The sequence below is a fragment of the Hydra vulgaris genome, chromosome 02 (assembly GCF_038396675.1).
Source record: "Hydra vulgaris chromosome 02, alternate assembly HydraT2T_AEP".
NCBI lineage: Eukaryota > Metazoa > Cnidaria > Hydrozoa > Anthoathecata > Hydridae > Hydra > Hydra vulgaris.
In genome coordinates, this window is record NC_088921.1 from 16,680,001 (window position 1) to 16,691,141 (window position 11,141).

Genomic DNA, 11,141 nt, shown 5'->3' on the forward strand with positions numbered 1-11,141 from the left:
ATAATCCACCTTAAATGTACTGTATAACTGTTTGATTATAGATGGATGATCGCTGTTTTCAAAAGAGTACGTTATTTTACAAGATAATTAGAAGTTCATGTGTCCTGCTAAAATCAATATAAAATTGGTTTCATCGAGATTGCGAAAAAATTATATTTAGACCATATTAAGTTCTTACCATTACCATATTAAAGTCTTATATTTCACCAAAGAAATCAGAGACCATTTTCCAGAGTTGGGGGAGAAAAATAAACAAATGATAAACGATGCTACTTCAAAAAACGGCTATTTTATAGCCAAATTTTTTTAAAAACATAGCAGCTGAACGTCTGTTAATTTATAAGAGAGCGTTAGGATAGTAAGATTAAAAAAGTTAAATTTTTTTTATTAGTTTATAATGAGATACATCTAGTTCATCATATGATCCTTACATGTATATTAAATAATATATTTTCTTAAGATGCTTGTCTACCTTTGCACACAGCAAATAGATTGATAGTCTTAAGAAGTCAAAAAGATAACGTTGTTTTTTTCCCTTAATTTGTTCCTTTTAAAATAAATACTACAAAATGTTTTGGTTATGTTTATTTTGTTACAAAAAAATTACAGGCAATTGGTCACAATTAGGTCAGGATAACCGAAATAGTTTTTTATTTCAATGCTACGAAGGATCCTGTGACTTCAACTTTGTATCCGTTAAACTTACGGTATGTTTCAATCGTGAAGGGTAAAGCGACCAAATTCAAGTCAATTACCAAGTTCCATTTTAAATTTAATTTCTTGAAATGTAATACCTGTGGCAAGTAAGATATTTATGTTAATAAGGTTACATCATTTAATACAAATTGTTTATGTTACTTGCATGATAAAAGCTGAATATTTAAAAGAAAAAGTTTAAAAACATTTTTCGCTTTATAATATTTAGAATTATTTAATATTTTGAATTAATTAATATATTTAAGAATTAACTTTGTTATCGTTTATAACATGAGCATTTGCATTATTTGATTTGAAATAGAATCGAAAAAAATTCAAAGCTAGGCTGATATTTTGTCAAATTTGCTGTAATTTGGTCGAATTCTTTTACTTTTGTTATCTTTGTTTGTCTACGCAGTTTTTATTATAAAAAAAAAAAAAAAATTAAGATCCGAATGGTATACTGTTACAATCATACACTGTTAGAAAGGTATATCTTTCTAACAGTGTATGATTGTCTTGAAGACCTATTTGTTAACATATTTAAAAAAAAATTGCGAAAATGTGGCATTTCATTAGAAACGAAATTGTAAAGATGTGGTCGGAATTAGGAAACTTTACCCTAACGGATATAATCCGTCGAATTAATACTCCATTTATTTAACGGAGATCTCCGTTTCACAGTTATTGGAAATAATCAAAAAACGGCATGAATTCCATTTTTGTAAAAATCTGATATGAAAAATTTGGGCAAGATTGTTGCAAACGGACCACATTTTCATTTTCTTTAAAAAAAAAAGGTTTAACCACTTTACGCTTCCCCGCAGCTGTTCAAAGTTATCATTAAAAAAAATAAATAATCTTTCAGCAAAAAAGCGATAATTTTTAACTTTTATCTTGTATCACAAACCATTTTTAGCTATTGTACACTAATCAGTTAATAGAATATTAATCAAGCTTTCAGAGTAAAAAAAGAAAAATATTTTATAAAGTTACGTTTCTTACCTTAAAAATGCAGGGAAAAGTAACTTTTTAGACAAAGAAATAATAGCTCACTTGAATACGATTTAAAGTAATTTCTTTATGTTTCTCTAAAAATCTAAATACGTAGGGCTAAAATTCAACCCTTCTTTTAATCTAATATAGGTTTTGATGCCGTCCGGACCCGCCCAATAACTACTTTTTTTCAATTTAAAAATGTCTCTATGGATGACCTTTTCTCTCTTTCTTACATAAAAATGACTGACATTTTAAATACTCCATAATTTTATTATAAAACAATTTATATTTTGGGATTAACCACCTTCTATAAAGTACGGTTTAGAAATATCTTTTAAATCGATATAACTTTAAACCTTCCGCAATTTAAATATAGGGATCCGTGGTTCGCGTGAACTTCTTGCTAAATGCTTTTTCGCAGTGCTCTGTGAATGGTGCTTTATGGGGGCAAAAAAACAAAATAAATATAAATGAAAATTAAAAAAAAAAAAGAAAGACAAAACCGAACATGGAATTTAAAACTTCAAATTAACTTAATCTATTTATATTGCGGCGAGACCAGATGCAATGCTTGTAGCTTATTAATGTGAATCAAATACTAGCATATTGATATTGTCAATATGCTGGTATATTGATTTAACTCACATTACAAAAAAAAAACATGTATTTCCTAAAATAAATACTCTTCTAATGGCAAACCTTTATATTACGCTTAATCTTCTGTAAATACCAGATTTAGAAGTGCATGTAAATATTTTTGGAACTAAAATAGGTTATCCGCGTCCACTAATTTGTGTTGTATAAAGCAAATCAGAGGTGTTTTGAGCAATTTGTAAGACAAAAAAAATGTATATATACATTATATGTAATTTCGTTTTTGTCTGAGAAATTACTAAAAACTCCTCTGGCTTTAAATAAAAACTATACTACACAAATTAGTGGACGTGGATAGCCTACTTTAGTTAAAAAAAAAATGCACACGCACTTCTATATCTACAGGAAATACAACGTAATATAAAGGTTTGCAATAAAAAGAATATTTTTTGTAGAAAATTCATGTCTTTTTTTTTGCATAAGCATAACACTTATAACGCATATGGAGGCTCAGATTTAAAAAAAGATAAGAAGTTACTTCAAAATACAGATTTTTTTTGGCGCATATCCATTATTTTTGGGAATCTCAAAAGTGCATGAAAACCATTTAATGAAGTTATTGTGTTGCAAAGCAAACATTTTTATGCATAAATTTAAACCTATACTATGCAATAAAATAAGTTTTCTTTAACCAAACAAAACATCTTGGCGAAAGAGATATATTTACATGATTGTAGTTTATTTACGTGATAAACATTGTATCAAACTAAAAAAGAATCCATATGCCCCTAACCAAAGTTTAGACCCATAGCTCATTTAAAAAATATTATTTCACTGAAACATATAAACCCAGATAAGTCATACCAACATCACGCGTTGTCCATCAAACAGCAAAGTAAATCTCAATTTAGTAGTGGTTGCTTGCAGCCTTGTTGGGAGTGAATCAGAATTTAAAAGAAAAAAAAAAAAAAAAAAAAATTTATATTCGGCACCACCATCCGCCTTAAAAATACTTTAGGGAACCTGATAACAATGTCTGCACCAAATACAAGGGTTCATTAAGGGATGGTCCTATTGCGACAACAAAAAAACACTACGCGCTACTCATCAAAAGATGAGTAGTATAGCGTGGCTCTTTTTGAAAATTTTTTTATTAATAAAATTTTAAAACCATCATTTAAATAATTTATATGACTATTTATTGAAATTTATATTTAAAGTATTCATATAAATATTCATTTAAAACATGATGTTTATATTTATTTTAAAAAATCTGCCGATTTTTTGTTGAGGATCGTTTTCACCATCCTCTTCACTCCCCTTCTAACTATTGTTATTTTTCTCATCGATTGAAACATCAATCATTTACATACCTCACCACATTTGACCATCATAGCGATCTCTTGCCTTGTTAAAACATGGAGCCACTTTCGATTCAATTTCTTTTGTCGCATCGTTGATCCAGGAAAAAGTTGACACTATAAATATAATAAAATGATCACTTAACATTAATTTATTCAAATCTATAATTATGTTCAAAAACTATAGTTGTTAGATGAGTTCACACATATAAATTAAGTTAGAAAATTCAACTTATAATGAGTAAACAATCATATAATAAGTAAGAAAATTCAACTTATAATGAACAAACAGTCTTATAATAAGAAAGTTCAACTTATAATGAACAAACAACCTTACAATAAGTAAGAAAGTTCAACTTATGATGAACAAACAATCTTATAATAAGTAAGAGCTTTATAGTATCATATAGACAATATAAATATCTGCATATTAATAACTTATAATATAAGTAAACAAGTAAAGGTTGCAGCCAGCCTCCAACCATTATCACACTGTTGTAATGTTGCTTCTCTTCTCTGTTGTAAGAGCTAGCGTCTCTTCTGCAATCTACTTAAATTTATTCTTTTATTACTCATCATTCAATTTAGTCTTATCCTTTAACTGTGACTATTCCTAAGTGCTCTAAAAATTCTTATTTGCCTAGTTTTTTTACTTGAACATATGTTCTTTGGAATTCTCTCCCTCCATCTTGTTTTTCTAGTTCATATAATTTGCAATCTGTCAATCATCTGTGAGTCGTTATCTTTCTTCATAAACTTTATCTTGGCTCTTCCAGTAACTTCCAACTCTAGTAGTGGTTGCTTGCAGCCTTGTTGGAAGCAAAGATTAAACAAGTAACTGTTATAATAAGTAAAAAAAATTGTTAACATCTATATATATTTTGAATATTTTGGAAGTATATAGAATTTTTTTTGTTACTTATTGTTTTTACCTTAAATTCAAAATTTTTGTTATTGTTGTTAAATCAAGCACTATGAGTATGAGCAGACAGTTAGACCGACTCCTATTTATACAAAAATGTTTAGAGTAGATCTGAATTAAACTTAGATCTAATCAGAGTAGATCTGAAATTAACATTTTTGAGCAGTTTTTCTAGGTTAAAGCTTGTTTGCCACGACTTCCAGTCCTGTTGATATTTTGCTGCAGTTCAAGTGCCAGAAATTTTTTTAGGACCTGAGAAACATGAACATAGATATCCCTCCTTCAAGCTTCATTTATAAATATTTCATCTCATTCATATTGTAATCTTTTGCCAAAAGGTGTTCCTATTGGCAATCAAACACATCATGGTTATACTCACATAATCGTAATCGAGTGTACACATTATCATAATTGCAGCAAAGAGGTAAAAAAAATTCTTTGCTGCAGTTATGATGATGATAATACATTCCAATCAACAGGATCACAACAAACACGTGCCTATAATCTTTAATTGTCATTATTCAAGATTAGTCAAATTATAATGGATTAAAGTCAATTCACGCAGAATGTATACATTTATAAGATGAGTGTCCAAATCCACTTCTGCAGTTTTTTCTTCAGTTTTCTTTTTCCTTTTTTTTTAAAAAAATTAACAGTTGTTCACAAATATTACCTAACCAAAAAATAAATTTTGCAAGATTTTTCCAACTTTATAATTAAAACTAAAATGCCAATAATAACGAATTAAACAAAAATTTTACCTGCTTTTTATGTTTTTTAATGTTTCAACAAAATATTTAGAGATTATTTAAATCAAATGTTTTGAAAAGATAAACTGTCATGATAATTATAATAAAAGTCACCAAAACAAAAAAAATCATAAACTAAGATACACCAATCATAAATTAAGATACATCAATAAACAACATCAGATAAAATAAAAATATTCTTTGCAATCAGACTAAAAAAAAGTACAAATATAAAAATAAAAAAGAAATAAAAATATTACAAATACTACAAATATTAAAATAAGAAAGTTAATAGTTAAACTAAGTTAACATTTATTTCATAAATTGAGTTTATCAAAAAGAAACACAAAAACAATGAATATATAATGAAATAATTAAAAACTTGAAAATACATACAGCTGTATTAAAGATTATTATTTTAAATTATAGCAGAACTATGAGTTAATAAAAGTACATTACATACATTTATTAATGTTTGAACACTTTTTTCACTTGAACTCTAAAAGTGTAGAAACTTTTTGCATTTGTTCAAAAATAACAAATGTCATTGGAAAAACTAAAAATTACCTTATGTGCAACAGGAAATTTTGGAGTTTTAAGCTTCCTTGACAGTTTATTGCTTTTTAACTATAAGCTTTAAATCTTTATTTTTTGTAAACATGCTATAGATGGATGGTATATTCCTGATAATACAGATTTGACAACTTTTAATGCATAAACATTTTTTCTCTTATGTAAGGTGTTGAGTTTTATTTTTAAAAGGGAAGCAAAAAGGGTGATCCTAGGTTTGTGACAAATAATTTGTACACATTGCAACTGTATTAAATAAAACCTCTTTAGTTGTGACTTGGATTGACCAATACATTTCATTGAAATACAATGCTTTGATTGAAATATATTTATTGAAGATCTTCACATCAGTTACAATGATATTAAACCGAAAAAACCTATCTTTACTGAATAAACTGGAAGATTAAGGTCCTTATTGCTTCTGGACTTCTATTATTATTTAAATCCAGAAGCAACATGAGTACCACTAATAAAAGTGGAGCTATGCTATACCTTAAATATGTTAATACAAAAACTATTACACTATAATATAGTTTATATTACAATAAAAATTATTGTGGGATTTATTGGAGAAAACCATTTTTTTTGGTAGATAACTACAAAAAAAAAATGAAAAATCTAGATTGATTATATTATATTTCAATCTAGATTTTTCAATTGCTTGTGTAGATATCTACCAAAAAAAAAGGTTTTCTCCAATAAATACCCCAATAATTTTATATATTATTTAATAAATTTATTTAATATAAACTTCTAATAGTTAAATTGAGTTAATGGATTGACTATGAGTCAGTTTAAAATAGAGTTAAAAGTATTAAATTCAATATAAAATAAAAATGGAGAAAGTGATGGTACTCGATTTATTTAAAAAAATGTTATTAGTACTTGTAACTTAAATTAAATAAATAAAAATTCTAACATCCCTAGGACTTAGGGACGTAGAGTCCGGTAAAGTTTTGCGACAATATATAAAATAAAAAATTATCCGGTAACCGAAAAATGCGACCTAATTCTGAGAGATGTTAAAGTCTGCTAACCTTTATTTTGTTTGTAGTAATATTATTTTTGATGCGCGCGCAGAATTTATTGTGCTTTCAGATGGGACGAAAAAATGCACCGCAGGGCCTCATTGAACTGGCCCGAAAAGAAAAGAACCATAAAAAACATCACGAATTTTAAAAACTTCATACACCATTTTTAATTCTCGATTTTAAGAGTGAAGAATTTAGTTTAGAAGTTTTGTTGACTCAATAAAGTATAGTAATATTAGGAAACTTTATAACATTAAATGTAAACATTTATTTGTAACAATAATGTAAACACTATACATTTGTTAATATTGGAATTTTACTGTGAATATTAACAGTGTTTATATTGCAATATTATCAGTGTTAGTATTAATTTCTTAAACTGGATATGTGAATAAAAAATTTACCAAGTAGTTATTAGGAGTATAAATTAACAGGAATAAGAACATGGCAAAAATATGATATTTAAAACAATGTAACAGAAATTACTGGTATAAATGTTGGTCTGGCATAAACATTTAAAGATATACAGTTAGGTAAAAGAAATTAGTTTTTAATATTTTTCAGAAACTTGATTTTCTAGGACAAGTCATTTTATTCTATAATTATAAACAGGAGTAATAAAAATTATAAGTTTGGAAGTTTTATAGTTTAGAAAATTGATTTTAAAATATCATAGAAAAGTTCTGCATTTCTTTTATAGTCAACAATCTTGTACATTTTATAATATTTGTTAGTGAACTACATTTTTAAGGCGTATATTGTTTTATTTATTTTTAAAAATTTTAAAGCTTTTTTTTTTTTTCTTACAGAGAAAAAAATTGTGGCTCAGTCATAATAATGATGATCTTGATTTGTGTATTTTTTGGCAAGTTGTGACACGAGAAAGCTTAGTCATTTCTACAAATATAATAAGAGCTACTGCACTTTTGAAATTCTTGTTCTTTTCTCAATGAGGGATTGCTAAAGTTTATTTTTTCCAAATAGCTTATGCATCATATTCTGTGGCATAATGAATCAGCCATTGAAAATTGTTTACATTGTTTGGTGGTAGTTTAGTCATTCTATCTTTTAAGTTGTCAATTAGATTGACGCTGAAACAGAGCCAATATCAACCATGATAATAAGCATTAAACACAAGTTTTAAAGACTGGATTTTCAAATAAAGATTATAATTAGTCAATATTATTATTAGTTAGATACAACAAAGGTACAAACAACAGAAGATATAAAGAACATTTTTTTTCAATCACCAAAACTCTACCACTGGTGGTACTGTTACATTTCATAATACAGCTTCAATAATTGCTACTTCCAAAAAGGCATTAATTAAAAAAATATACAAAGTTTAGATTATTTTAAAATGTTGGATATATATACTGTTGCTATCGAAATAAAAAAATTAGAGTATTTTATTGAAATGTTTTTTTTTTTTTTTTGGGGGGGGGGGGTTAAAGGTAAAGTCAAAGAACTAAAACTATGTAAATATTTATGTATGCTTACAAACAGGTATTAAGTTTTTATCTTCAATTACATAAAATTGTTAAAGAATGTAAAGACAATGTAAATAATCTTAAGAAGTTTACTATTATTTATGACTGACATTCTAAATGTTGTATTTAAGAATTATGGATTTAATTATCTAAAATATGTGATGTATTATGAAAAGATTCTTTAAAAAATTTTTTATGTTGTAAAAGTATCTTTATTGTTTTTGTTGACCCTTTTGTCATCAGAGAGTTAAATGTATATGTAATGTTACATTCTTTATTATTTTATCGATTATTAATTAAGATTAAGTCCTTCTTGACTGAACTACTGTTGATAAAATTTTGAATCATGCCAAAGTCATATTCTAGTTGCAATATAGTTTAAAGTTATCTTATTACAATAATTTAGGTTCATTAATAAGATAATTTAACATGAACAAAATTGATAGTTGATTGGCAAAACGTTTCTCGTCATTGGGCCTTTAAGAAAAACTAGAAATCAAAAATCTTGGGGCATAACAACCAAAAGGTGTTCGTATAACTCAAGTTGATGGTAAAAAAACACGAACATTTTGTCTAACATGGTTTGAAAAAAAATCATGGTTAAGTGTAAGTGATGAAAAAAATTCGTTGTTTTGTTTTTATTGTGTTTTGTTTGGTGGCGAGAGCTAGTGAGCAGAAAATAGCTGTAAAGATATGAAACATCTTTCTGAGCGAATACAAAAACACGAATCCAGTAAAACACATAAGCAATTCGTTGCAGTTTCAAATGCTCGGAAAGACAAACATTTTATCGTCAATTGATGCTGGATACAGTCTTAGCATAAAAAAATATAATGAATTTGTTGACAAAAACAGACATACATTATCGAGGGTTATAGATTATATAAAATTTTGTGGTGTACACGAATTGCCCTTAAGAGGACATGACGAAACTATTGACTCAAATAATCGAGGGGTATTTTTAGGTATGGTTTCATACTTAGCTACATTGGATAGTGTGTTTAGCGATCATCTTAAAGATTCAAAAATAACAAAAAATCTTCGAAAACAAACCAAAATGACATTCTAGAATGTATGTATAAAGTATACATAGAAGAAATTTAACGTGAGATTGATAAAGCAAAATTTGTTTCCTTGCAAGCAGATGAAACAACTGATGTATCATGTCGTTCTCAGTTTGTCATTATTTTGCGTTATTTAAAAGGTCATAAACCAGTTGAAAGATTTATAGCATTTATTGATGTTTAGGATAGAACTGCTATGGGTCTTCAAAATGTGTTTAAAGAAGAATTAAATTGTTTTTGTCAGAAGGAAAAATTAATTGCACAGGCTTATGATGGTGCAGCAATTATGAGACGATCAAGGAATGGAGTACAAAGTCTAATGAAAGAAGTTTACCCAAATGCCCATTATGTTCACTGCTATGCACACCAATTGAATTTAGTTTTGAAAAAAGTTTGTTCGTCGAATAAGCAAGTAAGAACATTTTTTTTCTACTTTAAGTGAATTTGGCGTGTTCTTTACATCCTCGCCAAAACGAAATGATTTACTTCGCGAAATTACTTTTAAACAGATACCAAAAGTTTGCGAAACACGATGGAATTTTCGTTCAAAAATAGTTACTTGCATAAAAGAAAACAAAACAAAGATTGGGGAATGTTTTAATAAAATTATAAACGATGAAGGATGGGATGATACAAGCGTGTGGCAATCTGTGGGGTTCAAAAAATGTTTGGAAGATTTAGAGTTAAAATTTTTTTTATCTTTTTTTTATTCAATTTTAAAACATGTTGATGTACTTTACAATATATTGCAATCAAGTAAAAGCAACACTATTACAATCAAGGAGGCTTTTGAAAAATTTGAGTTATCTATAAATTTTGTACGAAATAGCATCACTGATAATGTTTCTGGATCGATTCTTAACAATTGCGAAGAAATGCATGAAAACCGAATGAATCGAAAAACATCAATCGAACTACTAATAGAAGATGCTAAAGATGCTTGTGATAAAGTTATTTACGAAATTAGCGACAGGTTTAGAAGCATTGAAATATTTAATTCATTTTCATATTTGGATCCGAAAAATTTCAAATTTAATAGACAACATTTTCCTCGGAATCATATAAAAAATATTCTAACCAACTATCCAATGCTGAGTGAAGTTAAGTTGATGTCCGAACTAACCGTTTTATATGAAAATGCTGTTTTTAGTGATATCGGCACTCTATCCCAATTTATGCATGAAAATAACTTGATTGAAACATTTTCTGCAATATCAAAGTTGATAGAGATTGTTTTAGTCACACCTGTGTCTACAGCCGATGCTGAACGGTGTATTAGTACTTTAAAAAGAGTTAAGACACTTTTGAGAAATTCCACAGGTCAAGATCGCTTGAATGCATTAGCTGTACTATCAATGAATAAAGATCATTTACAGGATATTGATCAGTTTAATCAAAAAGTAATCGAAATGTTTTCTCTTAAGAAACAGAGAAGAGCAGTATATTTGTATAAATAATATGCTTAAATCATTGTTTTTAACATCATTCTTTATTTCAAAATATATTACACCTTTATGAAAATTGTAGTGTAAATTGTAATTTTTTATATTTATGACTTACTTCAAACTAACTAAAAGTTTTTACTATAAAATTAAAATAAAAAAAAAAACTAAAGAAGAAATATCAAAATCTGTTCAAATCATAATGCACCAGGGCAGTTTTCAG

At 27.3% G+C, this 11,141-nt stretch overlaps 1 protein-coding gene across 1 annotated transcript; it reads left to right on the forward strand.

Moving 5' to 3' along the window:
- Positions 1–9,178: 9,178 nt before the first annotated feature.
- On the forward strand, positions 9,179–10,933 carry LOC136075892 (uncharacterized). The gene is made up of 3 exons (XM_065789334.1): positions 9,179–9,367; positions 9,661–9,888; positions 9,986–10,933. The coding sequence occupies exons 1-3, from the start codon at positions 9,179–9,181 to the stop codon at positions 10,931–10,933; spliced, it is 1,365 nt and encodes a 454-aa protein (XP_065645406.1).
- Positions 10,934–11,141: the final 208 nt, after the last annotated feature.